The sequence below is a fragment of the Schistocerca americana genome, chromosome 2 (assembly GCF_021461395.2).
Source record: "Schistocerca americana isolate TAMUIC-IGC-003095 chromosome 2, iqSchAmer2.1, whole genome shotgun sequence".
Taxonomy (NCBI): Eukaryota; Metazoa; Arthropoda; class Insecta; order Orthoptera; family Acrididae; genus Schistocerca; species Schistocerca americana.
Window position 1 is genome coordinate 888286096 of NC_060120.1, and position 24381 is coordinate 888310476.

Sequence of the window (24381 nt, forward strand, 5' to 3'; positions counted from 1 at the left end):
AAAGTAGAGTGGAAAATATGACTAAATGTACACTTACAGAAATCGGAAGTGTTACACTATACATCGCTACACCGATATTTATGGTTCAAATGGCTCTGAGCACTATGGGACTTAACATCTATGGTCATCAGTCCCCTAGAACTTAGAACTACTTAAACCTAACTAACCTAAGGACAGCACACAACACCCAGCCATCACGAGGCAGAGAAAATTCCTGACGCCGCCGGGAATCGAACCCGGGAACCCGGGCGTGGGAAGCAAGTACGCTACCGCACGACCACGAGATGCGGGCCCGATATTTATGAAACTTGGTAGCGATGACCTAAACGAAACTGCTATTAAACGATTAAACTTTTATTCCGTATGGAGCTGACATCCATCATCAAGATTACTATGAGTTGTGACCACCACAGGCGTAAATACACTATCGTACTTGTTTGACATCTGAATGCCATCGTGGGCAATACCTTGCCATGCCTGAAATGTTTTGTTGTTGTAGTCTTCAGTCCAGAGACTGGTTTGATTCCGCTCTCCATGCTACTCTATCCTGTACAAGCTTCTTCATCTTCAGTACCTACTGCAACCTACATCCTTCTGAATCTGTTTAGTGCATTCATCTCTTGGTCTCCCTCTACGATTTTTACCCTCCGTGCTGCCCTCCAATACTAAATTGCTGATCCCTTGATGCCTCAGAATATGTCCTACCAACCGATCCCTTCTTCTAGTCAAGGCGTGCCACAAATTTCTCTTCTCCCCAATTCTGTTCAATACCTCCTCATTAGATATGTTATCTACCCATCTAATCTTCAGCATTCTTCTGTAGCACCACATTTCGAAAGCTTCTATTCTCTTCTTGTCCAAGCTGTTTATCGTCCACGTTTCACTTCCATACATGGCTACACTCCATACAAATACTTTCAGAAACGACTTCCTGACACTGAAATCTATATTCGATGCCTGAAATATGTGCTGTATTAGTTCATGACGGTTGCTGCCTGGAAGCTGGTTTGAAAGTAGTCTCCCAATCGGGTCCGTGATGTGCTCTATGGGTGACAAATTTGGGAACTGAAAAGTCAAGGATACGTACATTCTTCAAGGCTTCTGTAGTGTGAAATGCAGTGTTCGTTCTTGGATTTTCCTGCTGGGAAAACCATTTGTAGCCTGTTCATAATGGATATAAATACAGTTTCACCATTCTTGCCAGATAATGGCGGGAACATAGCCTCTCCCCCAAAAACACCGTTCCAACCCTAAAACAAAATGCCAGGAGTTCTAGAAAGAAGGTCTCGGTAATCACAACTTCCTTCGAGTTTCGACCAGATCGTTCACGGACACGGCATCGTAGATCTGACTGCCACAAACACAAGCGAAACTGATCATTTAACACCATAGAATGGCACTTAGTGCCCAGTTTGACTCTGGCCCCACAGCATTCCAATCCCTGGAGTCAGTCTATGTTTTCAGCGTTAAACGGCGCATAGTAAATTGAAAACTTAAGCAAGCTTTCAGTAATATGTTCCCGATACTTGGTGCTGACACAGTTCCCGTAACATGTGTTTGGATTTTAGCTATTATCATCCGTCTATTTTTCGGAACCAATCACCCTTCTAGAAAAACAGTGACTACTCTTGTTACCACACTGTTGTTCGGAATTCATCTCTTGATCAGACGTTCTGCAGTCATTACATTACACTCATCTGTCTGCGCAATCTGTGGGTCTGATGCTTCCATGTCACTCAAGGCAATTACTTAACTCATGCCAATGATTCGACCTTTTCTCTGGGAACGTTTTGTTGCAATACACACTTGAAAATTTCCAGTAAACTCAACAACCACCATGCACTCAAAAAATTCTTCGTTGTGGGAATGGTTTTTTCTGTACTGAAAACATGCTCACGTACGGCTAAAAGATCAATCTACATATCCCATAGGCATGGAAAATCTGGAATACCAGTTTGGCAGCGTTCGGTCAAGGTGTTCGTACTATAAGACTTTCCACTTTTTATCACTGTCTTATTGTAATGGAAACTGAAGTGCTCTGGGCATAATATCAGGCAAACGGCTGGCAGATGGACGAATCAAGTAGTTTGCTGGATTACGAAAGATAATAAAAGTCTGGGAAGAAGATATACGAGTATATACCGGTTTGTCACACTTCCCTTTCTCGCACTGTCCTATCTGCTTTGCTATTTACATAGCATCTCAGAACAAAACAAAATGCTCTGACAATGCTATTTATCAAAAATTTCTTACTGAGCAAGGAAGAAAGAAAAGCCCTAAAATGGGAAGTTGAATGACAGGAAGTGTTATTTCTTCTATGTTAGATGGCGACTGATAATTTCATTTTTTAATCTTTCGCGTTGAATCTGTCGTTTCCTATTAGGAGCATGATTAGCACCAACTTATATTAGTTTCTTAATGAGTTTTCCCGGTAGATCTACCCAGCTACAATTATCAACTGTGGAGTTTCTATTCATAATGTGACCAGTCAAACTTTATTACAGCGTAAAATATGAAACAAATAATTTCCAAATATATCGTTTCACTAATTACCTAAAAACACGTTTTCATTGAGGCTGTAACATCACATAACACTTTCATTTGCAACTGGCCAATTTCAATATCATGGTCGTTATCAAGTATTTGCATTTAAGTGGTCACATGTCAACTGATTGTAGACTATACCTCAAAACCAAAATTAATATACTGGAAAGAATATCGAGGCATGTTCAAGCCAGCATTGTCGAACCATTTTAATTTTTGTGTGCTGATAAGGTACGAAAGCCCTGAATGTCTTGCCACGCAACTTTCAATTATTTTCTTCACAACTGGATCTAGATTATCCACAGCTGGTTTAGTGAAGACATGTTTGAGCTGACGCTCTAACTTAGTGCGGTATTTACATACAGATGCTTGATAATGGGAGTGAGGTTGAAATTGGCCAATAGGGAAAAATAAAAGTCTTGCGTAAAGTTGTAGCATCAGCGGAAACATGTCTCCACTCAGTATTTCACAGTACTGGTCTAGGTATCAGCAATGACGTCTACCTGCTCGCTTTAAACGCGCCAGCAGGTCTCATGCCGTCATATCTAAACTCGCTGGAGCTCACGAGGAAGACAGGTTGAGGTGGTTACGTCACAGCACGCGACACTGCAGGTCTTACGAGTGTCGAAAATGGTTCAAATGGCTCTGAGCGCTATGCGACTTAACATCTGAGGTCATCAGTCCCCTAGCACTTAAAACTACTTAAACCTAACTAACCTAATGACATCACACACATGCATGCCCGAGGCAGGATTCGAACCTGCGACCGTAGCAGTCGCGCGGTTCCGGACCGAAGCGTCTAGACCCGCTCGGCCACCGCGGCCGGCTTTACGAGTGCCAGCAGCCGTCTCAGGCGGAGAGCGAGTAACTACTTTAGACGAGTTTAATAGTTCTAGACTGCACGTTTAAGTGCATGCAAGTCCTCGATGGCACACGACAATTTTGACCTTTAGGGGCACCTTTTCAGTCCAATATTGATTTCGCGTGGGCCTTGCATGAAGGTGAGCGTTCGCGAAGTGTGGCGACAAGCTGACTAGTATGACGTCACAAGTTAGTTGCAGGGCCCGTATGTCTCGTTGGCCCGCAAACTTGCCGTCTCTGTACGATTGAAGACTCGACTCGCCGGTATGCATTGCCGCCCATTTAACTGAAAACTCGTCGCTTGCGTCTGTTGTCGGGTACAAATGGACCATGGCAACATAGACAGTAGAGCGAGTTCACGAGTCTGGAAGGAAACGATAATTCACGATATGGCCGCTAGATATGCAACTGTAAATTTATTAAACACGAATAAACAATTTTGTTTGCAGTGGACCAACTTGGTATTTGTTTCTATCTGAATTGTGGACTGTAGCATCAAGCTTTTTCTAGATATCACTCTTCCTATTATGGAGTAAATTTGCAGCTGTGTTCATTGCATCATTTAATTTTCGTCTTACATTCTCTGCACCCTAGACATAGCTTTGTTAGAGGACATAGGATTCCGAAAGTCGGTCATTTTTCGCTCTGTCTGCGCTACACTATAACAGCAGCAACATGCACACAGTGTGCATGCTACGTCACGGCTTCACCCTCCTGCACCCTTTAGTAAGGGAGAGCGAGGCGATGAGTAGAAGGTGACTGCAGTGCCACCATTCTCAGACGCGACGTAATCACGAAACCACATTGGGAACGAAGGAATCCAGTACAGCACCGACATAACAGTGACGCCTTGATTTCTAACATATGCAACCCTCACCATTGTGCTCGTAAAGCATACGCAAAATGCCGTGGCCGGTAGATGCGCAGTCAGCTGGGGAACTGTGGGGAGGGTGGTAGTGGTGGGGATCGCTCAGAGAGCGGTAGGGGAATTGCTGAGCGCTGGAGGGGAAACTACCATTTTAAATTGTAGCTTACACTCACATTTTTTTGTAAATATTAAGTGGGGGCCCTTCAGTGCCCACACTTACATGGTGACCATACAACAAGATCTACTGCACCTCTGATTTGTTAGTATCTAAAAAGAATTCCGCCGAAAATACCGAGATTTATTTTCGCCTGGCTTGTTAACCATTTGAAACTTCCAGAGAAGTGTCATGACGGGCGAATTTTGAGTAAAACGTACACATTTGTCTGGTTGGCTAGTCAAAATTTTCTTCTTTTGACAAAATACGCGGAGTTTACACTGTCTCATCTCAGCCGGTCACTATGGCCGAGCGGTTCTAGGCGCTTCAGTCCGGATCCGTGCTGCTGCTACAGTCGCAGGTTCGAATCCTGCCTCGGGTATGGATGTGTGTGATGTCCTTAGGTTAGTTAGGTTTAAATAGTTCTAAGTCTAGGGGACTGATGACCTCAGATGTTAAGTCCCATAGTGCTTAGAGCCATTTGAACCATTTTTTTGTCTCATCTCACTAACATATCGTGCACACACAATTACCAGAGAATTCTAAACAGTGGTTTATTAAGTCTATTGAGTGAGGAACAGGGGAAAAGTAAGGAGAGTAGCTTATGAAAAAGCACATCCTTGATACAAAATAAACCTGTAGTGTCTTGACTTATGTTGTTCCAAAGCCCATAGCAGTTCTCGTTTCACCAGCTATCGATGGCCCTTAAAAAAGTCTGTAGTTATGGGAAAAAAGAGGAATATAATGAAGTTTTACGTACAACGATACGGCAAAATACTATCCGCTTTGCGTGGGCGTGGCATCATTTGCCTAAAATCCCATTTCGATATCTCAAATCGTTTATGAAATATGAGAAATATAGTGGATATTTCACTCTGGCTTTATCGCTGGTGCGGCGCGATCGCAAATGACTGTGCTACATTAGATCAGTTTTCTCGAGATTGGTTGCTGACAGATACCTCTACCCATGATTAAACAAAAATTCAATATGTTAGCTCAGTTTCATAGACAACAACATATTATGTAATATGCACCAAAAGCGAAATCACAGTGACCGCTTCTTTCATTGCACACTTTTACGAACTGTGGGAAATGTCTTACTTTCACGGAAATACCACAATAACTATGGCCATTAACGAAATGAAGGGCATATGAACCTGACATATAAAGCTATAAGTAAAGCAAAAATGATTTTTTGTTACTTAATAGTTTCCGTAAAATACACTACTGGCCATTAAGTTTGCTAAACCACGAAGATGACGTGCTACAGACGCGAAATTTAACCGACAGGAAGAAGATGCTGTGATATGCAAATGATTAGCTTTTCAGAGCATTCACACAAGGTTGGCGCCGGTGGCGACACCTAAAACGTGCTGACATGAGGAAAGTTTCCGACCGATTTCTCATACACAAACAGCAGTTGACCGGCGTTGCCTGGTGAAACGTTGTTGTGATGCCTCGTGTAAGGAGGAGAAACGCGTACCATCACGTTTCCGACTTTCATAAATGTCGGATTGTGGCCTATCGCGATTGCGGTTTATCGTATTGCAACATTTCTGCTCGCGTTGTTCGAGATCCAATGACTGTTACCAGAATATGGAATCGGTGGGATCAGGAGGGTAATACGGAACGCCATGCTGGATCCCAACGGCCTCGTATCACTAGCAGTCGAGATGACAGGTATCTTATCTGCATGGCTGTAACGGATCGTGCAACCACGTCTCGATCCCTGAGTCAACAGATGGGGACGTTTGCAAGATAACAACCATCTGCACGAACAGTTCGACGACGTTTGCAGCAGCATGGGCTATCAGCTCGGAGACCATGGCTGCGGTTACCCTTGACGCTGCATCACAGACAGGAGTGCCTGCGATGGTGTACTCAACGACGAACCTGGGTGCACGAATGGCAAAACGTCATTTTTTCGGATAAATCCAGGTTCTCTTTACAGCATCATGATGGTCGCATCCGTGTTTGGCGACATAGCAGTGAAGGCACATTGGAAGCGTGTATTCGTCATCGCCATATTGGCGTATCACCTGGCTTGATGGTATGGGGTGCCATTGGTTACACGTCTCGGTCACCTCTTGTTCGCACTGACAGCATTTTGAATAGTGGACGATACATTTCAGATGTGTTACGACCCGTGGTTCTATTCTTCATTCCTGCGAAACCCTACATTTCAGCAGGATAATGCACGACCGTATGTTGCAGGAGCTCTAGGGGCCTTTCTGGATACAGAAAATGTTCGACTGCTGCCCTGGCCAGCACATTCTCCAGATCACTCACCAATTTAAAACGTCTGGTCAATGGTGGCCGAGCAACTGGCTCGTCACAATACGCCAGTCACTACTCTTGATGAACTGTGGTATCGTGTTGAAGATGCATGGGCAGCTGTACCTGAACACCCAATCCAAGCTCTGTTTGACTCAATGCCCAGGTGTATCAAGGCCGTTGTTACCGCCAGAGGTGGTTGTTCTGGGTAGTGATTTCTCGGGATGTATGCACCCAAATTGCGTGAAAATTTAATTACATGTCAGTTCTAGTATAATATATTTGTCCAATGAATACCTGTTTATTATCTGCATTCCTTGTTGGTGTAGCAATTTTAATGGCCAGTAGGGTAGTATGAGAAAGACTGCAGAGTGCACGCCTTGATTCTGTCAACGGTGACCGGCCGAAAGGTGGAAAACACTTATCGGCCTCCCCTTCTGAACTAACGAATGAACTCGCCCAGTGCTTCGAACGAAGGTCACAGCGCGTCGGCCACCATATCTTGCGCGAGCTATACTCGTTCTGGTTTTGCCCTCTACCTTGGACTCAGTTATGAAGGAAACAACTGAAATACTGTTATACGTCGTAACAAGAGTCGCTTCTCACTACTTTGAGTGGTTCATTCACAATACAAGGAGGAAGACGGCGACTCACCCAGCGACGCAGGTAAGCGTGGACGTGATGGCGATGTCGCGGGTGGCGAACAGGCTCGGCACGCCGTACACCCGCTCTCGCCGGCTGGCCAGCTTGTGCAGCACCCGCTCCGTGTCCGGCGGCAGCTGGCAGCCGTTGCACTTGGCGATAGCCTGCAGCTGCGACAGGGCGCGCTCCGCGTTGCCGTGCACCGCCAGCCACCGCGGCGACTCCGGGAACCACCTGACCACAACAGTTAAAACTGACGTCTTGCCTTTGAAGCTGTCGCAGCTGATGCAAGAAGATCAATAACGTGAGTGTGTCATGGACCCGATATCGGGCGGGTCGTAAAACTTTGGGGCTTTCTGCACTATGCGATGGAACAGGACACATACTCTTTATTTATTTTTTATTTTAATTATTCCCTGGCATTAAATTTCCATGATGCCTGGATACCATTGCTAGTCGTGTTACATCCGTTATTGAACATTTATATACTGAATCGCCAAAGAAACTGGTATAGACATGGGTATTCAAGTACAGAGATACATGAACAGGCCGATTATGGCGCTGCGGTCGGCAACGCCAATACAAGACAACAAGTGTCTGGCGCAGTTGTTCGATCGGTTACTGTTGCTACAATGACAGGTTATCAAACTTAAGTGAGTTTGAACGGGGTGTTGAGTCGGCGGGAGAGCAATGGAACATACCATCTCCAGGGTAGCGATGAAGTGGGGATTTTTACATACGACCATTTCACGACTGTACCGTGAATATTACGAATCCGGTAAAACGTCATATCTCCGACATCGCTGCGTCCGGAAAAAGATCCTGCAACAACGGGACCAACGAAGACTGAAAAGAATCGTTCAAAGTGACAGAAGTTCTAACATTCCCCAAATTGCTGCAGATTTCACTGCTGGGCCATCAAGAAGTGTCAGCGTGCGAACCATTCAACGAAACATCATCGATATGGGCTTTCGGAGCCGAAGGCCCGCTTGTGTACCCTTGATGACTGCACGACACAAAGCTTTACGTCTCGCCTGAGCCCGTCAACACCGACATTGGATTGTTGATGACCGGAAACAAGTTCCCTGGTCAGGCGAGTCTCGTTTCAAATTGTATCGAGCGGATGGATGTGTACAGGTATGGAGACAATCTCATGGATCCATGGACCCTGCATGTCAGCACAGGACTGTTCAAGCTGGTGGAGGCTCTGTAATGGTGTGTGGCGTGTGTAGTTGGAGTGATATGGGACCCCTGATACATCTAGATACTACCCTGACAGATGACTCTTACGTAAGCATCCTGTCTGATCTCCTGCATGCATTCATGTCCATTGTCCATTCCGACGGACTTGAACAGTTTCAGCAGGACAATGCGACACCGCACACGTTCAGAATTGCTACAGAGTGGCCCCAGAAACACTCTTCTGTGTTTAAACAGTTCCGCTGGCCACCAAACTCCCGAGACATGAACATTATTGAGCATATCTGGTAATCCTTGCAAAGTGCTGTTCAGAAGAGATATCCACCCACTCGTACTCTTACGGATTTATGTACAGCCCTGCAGGATTCATGGTGTAAGTTCCCTCCAGCACTACTTCAGACATTAGTCTGGTCCATGCCACGTCTTGTTGCGGCCCTTCTGTGTGTTCGTGAGGGCACGATATTAGGCAAGTGTACTAGTTTCTTAGGCTCTTCAGTGTATATGAAATAAAATCGTCACAACTTCAGAGCGGCTTGCGTTAGGACGTTGAAACTGCACGGTTGGCCACGGTGCATGATAGGAATTAGAATGCGCATGCATGGTTTCGTTTAGTGGCGAAGCCCACGTTCATTTGGATGGGTTCGTCAATAAGCAAAATTGGCGAATTTTGGGGACTGAGAATTCGCATTTCCCAATCGAGAAGTCTCTTCACCCTCAACGGGTATAGTGTACAATTTCCAGCCCCGGAACAATCGGTGCTATATTCCTTGATAGCACAGTCACTACCAAACGGTACATGAATGTTATGGAAGATTATTTAATCCCTATTATCCAAAGTGACCCTGATTCCGACACGATGTGGTTCATGCAAGACGAATCTCGACCCCCATCGAAACTGAAGAGTGTTTGGTGTCCTGGAGAAACACCGTGGTGACCCTATTCCGGCTCAGGGGTACCCAGAGGCCACTGGCATGGGCCTCGATTAGTCGCCATATTCTCCGGACTTGAACACAAGCGACTCTTTTTGTGAGGCTATATCAAAGACAAGGTGTACAGCAATAACCCCAAGACCGTTGTTGAGCTGAAAATAGCCATTCAGGAGGTGATCGACAGCATCGATGTTCCGACACTTCAGCGGGTCATGCAGAATTTAGCTATTCGTCTGCGCCACAACATCGCCAAGGATGGCAGGCACAGCGAACACGTCGTAGCCTAAATCCGGATATCTGTGGTGACGTTTACGTGTTGAATAAAATGTGTGCACGCTGCAGTTTGTAACTAATTTACTTTTTTTTCATATAGTTTAATAATTGTCACCCTGTACGCTCTAACAAGGACTGATCTGGGGATCTTACTGGCCATAGCAGCACATCAGCATCATATAGACATTTTATAAAGACACGTACCATGTTCGGACGAGCGTTGTACTGTTAAAAAATGGCATCATGGTATTGTGGCCTTAAAAGTAACATATGAGGACACAGGATATCCGTTATGTACCAATGATTCGACACAGTTTTTTCAATCACTTGCAGCCATGACTTGGCTCCCCACACCGTTTTGTTATGGGTAACACTGCTGTGCCTCTCCAAAACATTAGAAGAATGAAACCTCTTCCCCTGTACCAAAGTATTTGCCGACGATCATCGTCTGCGATACATTACTCCACTCCATTTCGGCCTCATACGTTAACAATGGTTCTACGTGCCCCCCAACCTCCCTACACATGATCCCTTTTCACACATCCTGTTTCCCTCCCCTCCTCCTTCCCCATAGTCATTTAGATTGACATTTAGGTCCATCTTACTAGTTGGCAGTTCACTCAAATAATTATTTTCCATGTCACCTCTAGTTCGCCTATTTTTGACCATTACGAGTATTTTGTTGTATTCCATCATTTCAATTCAGCATTTACTTTATTTAATTCACGCCCTTTTTACTATCAGGCCGCCACTCGGCGTTTTAACTGAGTTTAGTTCTCAAGTCAGTCTACTACGTGTCCCACTAGCTTCAGCATATGCGTTGCCTAGAGCGGTATCTATTAACCACCCAGATTCATGGCTGTGATCGCTAACCTATCTTCGCGCCGCATATGGGCATGGTTTGGTGAGTTTCTTCTTGCTTCCTAATCCTGCACTCACGCAAATTTAATTTTTTATTAATGTTGCAAATTTACGCTTTTAACTTAGAGGTTCTCACCCGCCATTTCATGTTTTCCTATTTTTTATATCCGACGACTGCGGCATTCGCTTGTCATCGTATCAATGGCTTTTAAGTATGAGTAACGTGGTCTCCACTGTTCAGGGCAAGTGTAGCCCTTTACTTCTCACCTTCATTTCAGCTATCCCACAAATCGGTGCTAGACGGGTTCGCCAATAACCTGTTATGTAACAAGATATTTATTACTATTTACGGATAATCTGAGGATGCACTAACCGCGCAAAGCGCATCACTGTTAATTAAAAACCTCACACCAGAGTCTGTTTTCTATTTTTGGTATTATGATAACTTGGTGTAGCATAGGACTGTGATTCATCACTGAACACAAGGTGACGCTATCTGTCAGCAGTCCATGCTCCCCGGTCACGGCATCTCTCGAGACATAACAAAAAAACTGAGTGAACGGATCAACGAACAACCTGAATGGGTGTCATAGGACGTCCGTCTGGAACAAAGAGCAACGAACAATACAGAACAAAATGAGATTAAGAAAGAGAGACACAGCTGTCTTCTCGCGGTGTTAATGGCAGCCTTCTCATGGGATGGTAAATCGCTATTCCGGCTGCTCGTAGTATGCCACCAGTGGTGTGGGATGCACGAGAATGTAGCAGGTAGTCCAGATCTTATGCTCGGATGGCAGACGCAGATGTACTTCGTGCACAATATGGTGATCTTTCCTTGTGGTGGTCAGAAAGATAGAAATATAGTATATGCTAATGTATGTTAATATAACTAAATTGTCTGTGGCCAGTTACAAATGTTTATGACATTCAAAAATTCCTTACCTTTATTTTATAGTATTACTATACCACGTTTCTGTATATCTGCAACAATATCTCTCTCACACGTGGGGTGTGAAAAGGTACGAAGATTTTAGCACTATACTTCTCAATCAGTTTCTACGGCTATCCAGGTCTCTAACACTTGAGCCAGTGCATGCTATGTTGTTGCCTTCAACTGTAAGGCGATCAGATGAGAATCTGTGCATCTGGCATGCAGCAAGGGATCTCCATCCACACCTTCTCTCCTCGCAGCATTCCGCTTCGCTGTCCTTATGCCCAAACAGTCTCTCGTAATTTTTTTTTAAATTTCGGAATGTGCCCATAAAGTCATCTCAACAATGGCAATATTATATTACAGATTACAGTTTGTTTTGACAATTCAAAGTAGATATTAGTTTACGTCGTACCCTTGTACAAAGTTACGTAGGCTCAGAGGACTGATTCAGACATAAAACAAGTTTTGCAACCACAGTATACTCAAACGTGTAAACAAGACGAAAAGTGTAACATAGGATACCTTTCCTTGTGACACAGGAAACATAACTAAGGGGGCAACAAGTTTAGCGCTAGAGGTGGGATTCAACCCTCCAGCAGACTGTGTCTGCCTGAGAAAAATCACAGTTTACCAAAAACTGAGTCCAAGATTCGCAGCTCTGCATTTAGCTTACGTATGTTCTGTTTATTTCAAAAATTATTACATCAGTTCATCGCAAACAGTGTCGGTCTCCCACCAGGTCACCTGTGAGGGAGCAGTACATTATGAATTGCGTTCAATGCAAAAATAACGTGGAGGGAGGTACCGCCCCATGATTGGCTGTCACATAGATTCATTATGAGAGCTGGTCGTATTCCTGTACTCGCCTTTGATAGAAGAGCATCTAGGTGAGAACAAGGACAAAGAAAATAACTATGACAAGCAAAAAAATAATATACTGAACATCCAAGAGATTCAGAATTAAAGAATGTGTAAGATGGTCATGTTATTCTGATTTTTGTATGTTATCGATGTGCACGTCAGAGAAAGAGCAAATTACATTACTGTTAAGTATCTGTAGTCTTGTCGTGATACAGCCTTTGCCTCTGCGCAGTATTGATACATTCTTAGTTGAAATGCGGTAGCTGATGGGCGTATTCTGTAGTGCTATGTGGACTTGTGATTGTATATGTTAGATGAAGAAAGATTGATTGTAGAGGACAGCAAGGCTGAAAATTATGTACACGTTGAAAGGTGAAATGAATATAAATGTTGAATAATGTTATTATTTTTTGAAGAGAAGAAGTTTGAGGTAGGACTGCAGCATTACGCAGCTAGTTTGCCGGAATGATTGTTGTTAGCTAGTTAACTTGCTCAGAGCTGAAAGAAGGACCACCATACCTCCTTGAGTTATGCATTAACATATTAACTGATCAAGCTGTTTGATTTTTATAGAAATTCTCTGTTAACATTGTACCCTCTTTAGATCATTGTTGACTCTGTTAACCATTATATTGTTCAGACCAATATCTTGTGTGAAGTTCACACGAAGTATTACTCTGTCTTTTTGAATACACACTTCATTCCAAAATCGTTGTCCTGGAATATCATTTCATTGGAATAGCTGCTCTTCCCATCCCACTGTTTATCATTACGCATTTCCACATTCTACCATATGGTATGGAACTGTTTGTGTATAGTTTGGAAATTGTACCAGGAATAGGAACCTAGTTTAGCAGCCGACTCCTTGCTGTTTGCTGATGTGCTTTCGAGAAATCTGCAACAACGTTGACAAGACGCGAGTTAAGTGGAAAGCCTGATTGGAGCCAGATAACTGATTTAGTTGATTTGCGCATTTAATGTAAAGACAAATTGAATTACGGTAAGTTATAGTTCAATTCAAATAGGGTTCTGTTTAGTCAAAGGTTAGTATACGAGGTTAAGTTGGATAACAGTTTGTGGGGACATAGTTTTGGTAGTACGTAAGCTTTTATGGAGTGGGAGGTAAAGTTGGGCTAAAGTCCATACAGAAACAAAACATAGTGGAAAGGTTACAAATGATTTGTGAATACAAGTACCCAGTGATAATGGCATAAAGGTGCTGAAACGTAATTGGGCTATAAAAAAAGATTTGTCGTTTGCGCAATGGACAGACCGGAATCCTCAATAGTTGAAGGGCAAGTGCAGTCAGTATTTCACTCGTTGATCCATTATCTTCAATTACATTCAAGCTCTCTATGCGTGTGTGTGTGTGTGTGTGCGCGCGCGCGCGCGCGCGCGTGTGTGTGTGTGTGTGTGTGTGTGTGTGTTTCATGGACGGGGAAGGGGGAGGGGGGACGGTAGCGGCGGTGTTCGCTTTCCGCGTTGAAAGAGGTGAGTCTACACAGTCATGCAACATATGCGCGGTTCACGCACATGGCACGATACGCAATATGAGACGTTGCAATGAAGGTGACGCGAAGAGACGCAACGCCTGTCACTGTGACATTTTTGTGTTGGCATTGAAACTGTGGTGCATTTCTTTTTTTTAAAAAAAAAATTATATTTTTATTAGATTATTATTCTCTTGTGAAGATTCAGAAATCTGTTGTGAGTTTTGCACCACTTATTGGCGGGAAGAGCAAACACTTTTCTAAAACTTAAGTACTGTATGTGATAGTTTGTCACCTGAAATCGTTTGCAGAAGGCGTAGCGTTCTCAAGATTAAGAACAGACTTCGCATTGCCACTTAATTTATTTGTGTCGTGATCATGTTCGATCACGACCAGATATGAGGGATAGCAACTACGAACAGAGAAACCTAAGGCACCATACAGAGCTGGAAGTTTTCTTTGCTATACTACACCACACATTAAAAGAAGTTTTATTTAAATCACAAACAAGGTAAATAGCAACGCGCCTTCTACCTTAACTACGAGGTTTGCCGACATGCAGTCCGTCCATGGTGGCTGTATGAAAACTATAAAAACACCGCTATTTCTGTTGCTATTAATAGGAGATGGATAGCATAGAAATACTTTAAGTAATAAGCAGGCACTACTGCATTTGAGAGCACACTAACTTATTTAATTACCTTAGTCAGAATTGCTAACATACGATTTCAGTTTTCTATCTTTCTGGCTGTTTCCTTAAATAAAATCCTTTAACATCTTCGATATTTCATCTTAGATGCACCCATACGTTCTTACATAGCTCTGAACAATAGTAATATTTTATGATAACTAGTTAGTGATTGCGGACCACGCAATATACGCGTCCGCCGTCTTTAAAAAATATCACGACTGTGTTAACAGAAGAGGATTACAGTTCTTCAGCTGTCAAAAAATAAGAAACACAAAATATCTCTATCGATACAATTTATGAATAATTCGTATTCCACGCTGTGGCGCGTAAGGTTTTCTTTGAAATATCAGGTAGTCGCTGCTCAGCGACGATCTAAGAAATTTTTACACAGATGGTTTTTATGAACCTGCATGGTTAGATTATCGAATGTAGGTTTATTTAAGCTATCGAAACAGATACTAATATTACAGGATGATACGATATGAGTAGGATATGCGATGCGAGATGCGACTCGCCATACGACAAGCAACGAGACAGCACGAATCATGCTCCAGTTTCAGCTGCAATCATCTACTTCTACATCTACATGATTACACTGTAATATAAATTTACGTGCCTGGCAGAGCATTCATCGAACAATAGTCAAGCTAATTCTCTACCGTTCTATTCTCGAAGAGCGTGCGGGAAAAAAGAATACTTAAATCTTGCAGTGCGAGCTCCAGTTTCTCTTACTTCTTTTTGATGATCACTTCTCCCTGTGTACATGGGCGCCAACAAAATGTTTTAGCAATCGGAGGAAAAAGCTGAAGACTGAAATTTCATCAGAAGATACTGGCGCAACGAAAAAACCGCCTTGGTCTTTATGATTTTTCAACCCCAATTCGCGTATCACGTCGCTGGCAGTTTCTCTTCTGTTTCACGACGTTAGAAAACGAGCTGCCCTTCTTTGAACTTTTTCGATGTCCTGCGTCAGTCGTATCTGATAAGGATCCCACACGTCGCAGCACTTCTCCAGATGAGGGCGGACAAGCGTATCGTAGGCAGTCTTCAGTAGAAATGTTGCAGTTACAAGTGTTTTGCCACTATGTCACTGTCTTTCGTTCACTTTCCTCACATGATCTGTGTGATCGTTGAAATTAAGTTCTACGTTTTCGTAATCCGTAAGTATTTAGTTGATTTCACACCTTTTAGATTTGTGTGATTTATCGTGTAACGGAAATTTAGTGGTTTCCTTTTAGTACTCATGTGGAGCTCTTCTGAGCGGAATTTATTGTGGTTTATCATTATTTACAGGTCAAGAAACTGGAAAAGAAAAAGAAGTACTGCGTGTACCCACACGATAATATAAATATCAAACAATATTCAACAGTTCTTTCTCGTGGGTTGTCCCAATACGAATACAAATTCCACGAGTTCTACTGAGTGAATCCAGCCAGTTTCCACTTTTTGGAGCAATTACTATCAGCTGCTCCGGCAAAGCAGGACACAAATTTTCTACTAGCTACTTCTCCTGCTAAGGATCTACTCATTACTATACGGTAATTTGATGGAAGTGTGCGAATGACGTTAAAAGTGCCATTATGAAAAGTTAATTTTTTTGTAATACAGTCTAGCATGGTACTTTATTCAGTGCGATACATACATAGAAATGTTTACAGATTTGTAAATCTAGTATAGTATTTCACAACCGTTCACTTTTGCAGAGTAGCATATGATTCAGTTTGAGGAGTATTCAGAAGAAACGTTGTTCGAATTGAAGGGAGATACGTCGCTAGCGATGGTGTAGCACTGTGTGCTACACTCTGTCTAGGGGTAGACGACGTTATTGAAGAAATAAAAGAACCCTATGGCGCTAAGGAAAATCCCGAAAGGTCCTCCTTGGCTTTATCCAGCTGCTCGTACAGAAGTGACAGGAATTTCGGTTTCAGATCTCTTTTGCGCCTTTCACAAAGTGTTCTGAAATCAGGGAACACAAACTGAAAAAAAAAAAAAACATCGAGTCAGCATCATCAGCTGACGATGTTGTCTTCGGTCTATGTTTCCTGATTTCAGGAAACTCTGTAGCAGGCGTAAAAGAGGTGTGAAATCTAAATTCCTGTTACGAGGCAGCCGCAGCTCCACACTCTGCATATATGGTCACAGTGTGTACCAACAGCCACGTGTTAGGCACTTAGCTGCCAACCTCGTCGAGCACAAGCCCCAGTATACCTCACGTATTTTCTCGAGAACTGAAAGAGACATTGTCGTTCTACATCTACATCTACATTTATACTCCGCAAGCCACCCAACGGTGTGTGGCGGAGGGCACTTTACGTGCCACTGTCATTACCTCCCTTTCCTGTTCCAGTCGCGTATGGTTCGCGGGAAGAACGACTGTCTGAAAGCCTCCGTGCGCGCTCTAATCTCTCTAATTTTACATTCGTGATCTCCTCGGGAGGTATAAGTAGGGGGAAGCAATATATTCGATACCTCATCCAGAAACGCACCCTCTCGAAACCTGGCGAGCAAGCTACACCGCGATGCAGAGCGCCTCTCTTGCAGAGTCTGCCACTTGAGTTTATTAAACATCTCCGTAACGCTATCACGGTTACCAAATAACCCTGTGACGAAACGCGCCGCTCTTCTTTGGATCTTCTCTATCTCCTCCGTCAGACCGATCTGGTACGGATCCCACACTGATGAGCAATACTCAAGTATAGGTCGAACGAGTGTTTTGTAAGCCACCTCCTTTGTTGATGGACTACATTTTCTAAGCACTCTCCCAATGAATCTCAACCTGGTACCCGCCTTACCAACAATTAATTTTATATGATCATTCCACTTCAAATCGTTCCGCACGCATACTCCCAGATATTTTACAGAAGTAACTGCTACCAGTGTTTGTTCCGCTATCATATAATCATACAATAAAGGATCCTTCTTTCTATGTATTCGCAATACATTACATTTGTCTATGTTAAGGGTCAGTTGCCACTCCCTGCACCAAGTGCCTATCCGCTGCAGATCTTCCTGCATTTCGCTACAATTTTCTAATGCTGCAACTTCTCTGTATACTACAGCATCATCCGCGAAAAGCCGCATGGAACTTCCGACACTTCCAGAGTTAAAGACATTTCGATATGTTAGCTACACTCTATGCGCAATAATATATGACTTAAAACGCACCAAACGTAAACTGTCCAGGGACTACATTCTTGCCGGCCGGAGTGGCCGTGCGGTTCTAACCGCTGCAGTCTGGAACTGAGCGGTCGCTACGGTTGCAGGTTCGAATCCTGCCTCGGGCATGGATTTGTGTGATGTCCTTAGGTTAGATAGGTTTAGTTAGTTCCAAGTACTAGGCGACTGATGACCTCAGAAGTTAAGTCGCATAGTGCTCAGAGCCATTTGAACCATTTTTTTTTTACTACATTCTTCGCTGCACAGTTTAAAAAACATGTGCGGTGTTTTTCTTTACCGTCCCAGTCATGTTTTCGCATGAGAGATGTCAGAGTTCGTAATTTTTGACGGAAGAAGTGATTTCTGGAGTTCTCCAAGGTAATTTTATAGGCTCTTTATACGCTCTCTGCTGTTCCTTATCTACATAAACGGTTTACGAGACAATCTGAGCTACCGTCATAGGTTGCTCATAGATGATGCTATAGTTTACGGCCCAGTAAAGTCATCAGAAGATCAAAACAAATTGAAAAACGATTTAGAAAAGGTTTCAGTATAGCACGAAAGTTAGCAGTTGACCCTAAATAATGAAAAGTGTGAGGTCATCCACATGAGTGCTAACAGGAATCCGTTAAGCTTCGGTTGCACGATAAACCAAGTCTAAAGGCCGTAAATTCAACTGAATACCTAGGAAGTACAATTAAGAACGACTTAAATTGGAAAGACTACATAGAAAATGTTGTGGGGAAGGGAAACTAAAAGAGTGCATTTTATTGCCAGAATACTTAGAGGATGTAACAGATCTACTAAAGAGACTGCCTGCTCTACGCTTGTCCGTCCTCTTTTAGAATACTGCTGCGCGGGGTGCGATCATCATTACCAGATAGAATTGATGGAGTACATTGATAAAGCCGGGTTCGATTCCCGGCTGGGTCGGAGATTTTCTCCGCTCAGGGAATGGGTGTTGCGTTGTCCTCATTATCATTTCATCATCATCAGTAGAATGCAACGGAATACCATAAATGGAATCACTTCCCTAGACGCTCATGCGGTGGACCTCTCTGACGAGGCTTCCCCCATGACAAGACCTGCCGAAAGGCAGAACACAAAGTAAGTAAGTATTCGATAAAGTTTAAAGAAGGGCAGCACCTTTTGCATTATCGCGAAACAGGGGAGAGAGTGTCACCGAAATGATACAGGATATGGGGTGGACGTCATTAAAACAAAGGTGTTTTTCGTTGCGGCGGAATCTTCTCACGAAATTTCAATCATCAAGTTTCTCCTCCGAATGCGAAAATATTTTGTTGACGCCGAACTACATAGGGAGAAACTATCACCGTAATAAAACAAGGGAAATCAGAGCTCGCACGGAAAGACACAGGTGTTAGTTTTTTCTGCTCGCTATACGAGATTCGAATAGTAGGGAATTATGAAGGTGGTTCGATGAAGCCTCTGCGGAGGCATTTAAGTGTGAATTGCGGAGTATACATGTAGATGCAGATGTAGATTTCACAGTAACTATGGAAAAAAATAAAAAAAATTATTATTAAGCTTTGATGTCAGATTATAAGCTATACAAAAATGATTATTTTTACTTAATATTTTCCTCATAATGGGATTAGAAAGACTACATAGCAGAGAACACCCACAAATCCCAAAACTGTGGTTTTTAGTATTTTACAGGAAAAGAATATTTTTTACAATGAAGCTTACTACTTAGACAGATGTAGATTTAGTTCATCTACATAAAACTATTTGTTTTTATTGATTGGCGACTCCATGGAGTGCTGTGTGCACAACGACCATATATGTTAAATTGAAAGGAAGGTTCAGCGTTGGCCGTAATATTGATGTTTTATTGATAGCAGAATCGACTTTCGATCACATAGTGATCATCTTCAGTGCTGGAAGCTGTGGTGTACAAATTAAACTGGGACACTGGGATCAAGTTATCAATAACCAAAACTGAGAAGCGATCACAATGAGCTACTGTGATCGCTTCTCAGTTTTGGTTATTGATAACTTGATCGCAGTGTCCGAGTTTAATTTGTACACCACAGCTTCCAGCACTGAAGATGATCACTATGTGATCGAAAGTCGATTCTGCTACCAATAAAATGGTTCAAATGGCTCTGAGCACTATGCGACTTAACTTCTGAGTTCATCAGTCGCCTATAACTTAGAACTAATTAAACCTAACTAACTTAAGGACATCACACACATCCATACCCAAGGCAGGATTCGAACCTGCGACCGTAGCGGTCGCTCGGCTCCTGACTGTAGCACCTAGAACCGCACGGCCACTCCGGCCGGCTGCTATCAATAAAACATCAATATTACGGCCAACGCTGAACCTTCCTTTTAATTTGTTTTTAGGCAATAATGAAAAATTTCTCTCCCCATGTATCATGCGACACAAGTCGTGGAGCCACCAGCACTCTTTGTAGGGCTGTGTGATACGACAGAGGCACGTGTCAGTGTTGTACCCCTGTCGTCTCAATGTGAACCAGTTAAGTCGCTTGCACTACGTTTCTTTGCACACTGCCAACACAGGCAGTTTCTGCGACATACCGCGTCTTGCATCGCGCATCGTGCAGTGGCATGGGTAGCTGCTCGGCGGTCGCACTCACCAGATGGCGAGCAGGAAGGGAGCCACGGAGACGCCGGTGGCGGCAGTGAAGTGTCGCCAGTCCGGCAGCAGCAGCGCAACCAGTGGCGCCGCCATGTGGCCCGCCGCCCAACCAGTCAGCTGCGTCATAGTCACCAGGCCGCGTTTGCTGCCCGGCACCAGCTCTCCCGCTGTAAACAAAAGTCACCAGTCTCGTGGCGCGTCCACCTCCAGCATCACCACCATGCCAGCCTCCTGGCCTGGCACCAGCTGTCATACTGCACACATCAACAAACGGGACCAGTCCGACAGTAAGACAAATTGCGTTACAGTTTTAATGGGCCTCCAGGATGAGCTCACAAACAGTGTAACGTTAAGTGCTGAACAATGACAGTTGAAATGTTATATATGAATTGGGAATAGCCTTCCAGTAGCCGTCGCCGTGAGTATTGTCGTCCAGGGCATGCCTAAAAGGCTTGTCTTACCTACTCTGTATTGGATCTGAGTGGGTGTCACAAACGATCAACTCTAGTATAGGTCCAAGACATGTACCCGCTAAGACATAATCATGCAAAATTTGAAGTGTTCGTATGTGATACTATGATGTCCATGTCCATGAGAGATGATAGCCTAATCATGAACGAGAGAATGAGCTTTGTGGTCCGAATGAGAGAGGAGAACGGTTAAGTTCTGCAATAAATTTCAGTTATTAACAACAAACCCACTGTTCAAAAATCACAAGAGATGGATGCATGCTTAAAAAAGACCCGTACACATGAGAACACACCAGCTGGATTCCATCATGGTGAGATATAGATTTCGAAAAATCGCAATCTATTAATGACGAAGAATAAACACCAAATTTAAGAGAATCGTCCAGAAAAATCAGTGTGGAAAGAAATGAGAAACTGAAGTACTGGGCAATAACGAGGTGTGTGTGAACTTCTCTAACGCTATAGGTACTGCGATAATAAGTACCATAGTATAGAGTTCAGTTGAGGATGAATCGACAGCTCTAAACCTGGTAATAACAGGTTTGGACAGGAAAACATACATATTGATACATCCAGTGCGATGTATCGATATTTGGAGCGGTTGTCGCCAAAGATCGCACTGCGCATTGGCGGGATGGAGGCACGTGCGCATGAAAACGAGCCCATTTAGTTGGTGTGAATTAGAATTGAAAGAAAGCAGCCTTCGTTCACTATTTTTAACGAATTAACCGGGTTTCGACACTGCTAGGAGTGTCTCCCTCAGAATTTAATTCAAAGAATGGTCTATACAGGGCTTCCCAACGTGTGGTCCGCGGACCCCTTAGGGGTCCGCCGTCTCTTTCTAGGGGGTCCGCTGCCACCTTTCACCAAACCGTGTAAAATAATGAGTAAAAGTATTGAATAAAATTGTGAAAATCAAATTCATCTTTTTTTCGTGTGAAAACATGTGTACTTTTACTTCAGCCTATGCGGTTCCTAAGTGAGGACGCATACACAGTTTAGTGCCGGAGAATGCGGCTTCACTGATCGACTGTTTCGCAACAATACGGGGGTCGTTTGTGCGCCCGTCCACGGCGCTAGATGCGATGAAACCTTTTACGCATGCACGGAGCGTGCTTTGTCGACCAGTCACAGTGCTCCCTGGCACGCATGCGGCCCCAGGCATAATTAAATGTTAAACTTGCTTTGTCAGTGAACTACCTATTTCATAAATCGATTTTTGACCAGTTTATTACTTCTAACATGGATCGGTGGCTGAAGTCAGGATCTTTGAAGAAGGGTGCAGTTTCTCCATCGCCTTCACAACAAGGGAAGTTTCCAGTTGAAATGAATGAGGAGGGAGGGCGACCAAAGGAAGAACAATCACAAGAAGCTCCTCAGCGGGCTTTATTATGTGAAAACGCTGCAAGTATTCCACTGGTTGCAATATCCAGTGGAAGTGGGATAACCAAGAAGCGCAAGGACAACGAAACCTATTTAGAAATGGCCTCTATGGAGACAAAGGAGGGTAAAGCTCAGTGTGTAATTTGTGCGCGAGTCCTTCCGAACAGTTCAATGGTTCCAGTTAACTTGCGCCGTCATTTTGAAGGTACTCACCCTGATTTCCAGGCTAAAGACATCGATTTTTTCAAAAGGAAGAGTGCTGAACTAGCTGCTTCTCAGCATTGCATGAAAACTCATGCAAAAACAGTTAATGGAAATTCATTAAATGCTTCTTTCTTGGTTAGTTATCGAGAGGCAAAAACAGGCAAAGCTCATACCATTGCAGAAAATTTCATAACTCGTGTGTTAATGATATTGCTTCTTGCATGCTAGACGAAAAGGCAGTAAAGCTTGTATCTTCGGTGCCATTATCAAACAATACTGTCAAGAGACGCATTCTTGACATGTCAAATGATGTGTAAGGCACTCTTGTTCCTCGCATCCAATACAATTCATTTTCTTTGCAAATAGATGAATCCACTGATGTTGCAGGATTAGCGATTTTATTGCCTTTTGTCCGTTATGAATATTCTGGATGTTCTGAGGAGGACCTCTTGTTGTGGAGACCACTACCTGCCAACACAACAGGTGCTGAAATATTCTGTCTATTGGATGATTTTAACGACTAACGAAGTTTCATGCTCTAATTGCATAGATGTGTGCACAGATGGTGCAAAAGCTACGACGGGTCCTACAGTCGGAGCAATAACGAAAATAAAAGAAAACGCCAAGAATTGAAGCAGTAGTCATTGTGCTCTCCACAGATACGCGTTAGCTACGAAAAAAATGCTTGTTTCGGTCAAGAAAGTTTTAGACGAATCCATTCAAATCATTAACTACATAATATTAAGGCCGTTGAAGTCAAGAGTTTTCACAATACTGTATGAATATATGGGAAGCCTTCATCGTCCCCTGCTTCTCCACACAGAAGTGAGGTGGTTCTCACGTGGGAATGCACTCTCTCGGTTGTACGAATTAAGATTGGAAGTCTTAGCTTTCCTTTTGGAGCGTAACACCAAATTAGCAGACCTTATTAATGGCGAAAATTGGCAGTGTATACTTGCCTATTTGTCAGATATTTTCTCCAAAATGAACGAAATGAATATTTCACTCCAAGAGCAAAGTGAAACAAAGGTCACTGCTATCGACAAAGTTCTAGCATTCAAGAGGAAAATCAATTTTTGGGCAGGGAGTATCGAGGAGGGGGAGGTCGAGTGTTTTCCTCTTCTCAAGGAGTTTTTGAAAAACAAAACATTGGCGCTTGGGAAGAATTTGTTTCATCAAGTCCTGTAACATCTCTGAAGCTTCATGTCATTGTTGGAGCATTATTTCCCAACAGCTGAAGATGTGAAGCTGCAGAAATATGAATGGGTGCTCAACCCATTCACTTTATCCAAAAAGCCGAACATTGAAATCACGTTTTGACATTGACGGTTACTCACATTTTTGGATCCGTTTGGATAACAAGAAATACCACCCCCTTGTTAAAAAGGCAAAACGTGTACTTCCGTTTGCCACAACATACATATGTGAACCAGGATTCTCGATCTATGCTGCCCACAAAACTAAGTACCGAAGCTGTCTAGATGCGGAACCAGACATCCGTCCCCAGTTGTCAAGAATTGAACCCAACTTTTCAAAATTGTGTCAACAGAAACGCCCTCAACCATCACATTAGGATTCCATTATTATTCCTACAGACTCATCTATAGTAAAGAAGAAAGCATTTTTCTTCATAGATGCTCAGTGAATGTACCTGAACTATAACTCTGTAGGAATTCTGTTTCTCTCTTCTGTCATTTACAAAATAATTACTAATTGAATTCTGTTGTCATTTGTATTTTTGTTACGAAAATTAAAATGATCTCTAAAGCTAATCTCTTTTCTTTATAATATTCCGTCCTCTCAGTTACAAATATGACAAGCCTATACTTCAATTACAATTACTTGCTATTACTCGGACACTATATTGAGGCAACTGGCTACTAGCATAAACAAACGAGGACTTCTCACGTGCCACCTCATAAAAGGTAATCCTCCTCTGCCAGAATTGTTTCCTTTG

The 24381-nt window shown here is 43.2% G+C and overlaps 1 protein-coding gene across 1 annotated transcript in view; it reads right to left on the bottom strand.

The window, feature by feature from the left end:
* The window catches only part of LOC124595505 (solute carrier family 22 member 7-like), a 206026-nt gene that overhangs the window by 31080 nt on the left and 150565 nt on the right, over positions 1–24381 (bottom strand). Inside the window, exons 7-8 of the mRNA XM_047134268.1 lie at positions 20366–20534; positions 7356–7577 (exon numbers count right to left, since the gene is read on the bottom strand). Coding sequence (XP_046990224.1) covers positions 7356–7577; positions 20366–20534 — 391 coding nt within the window. The remainder of the gene's footprint in view (positions 1–7355; positions 7578–20365; positions 20535–24381) is intronic.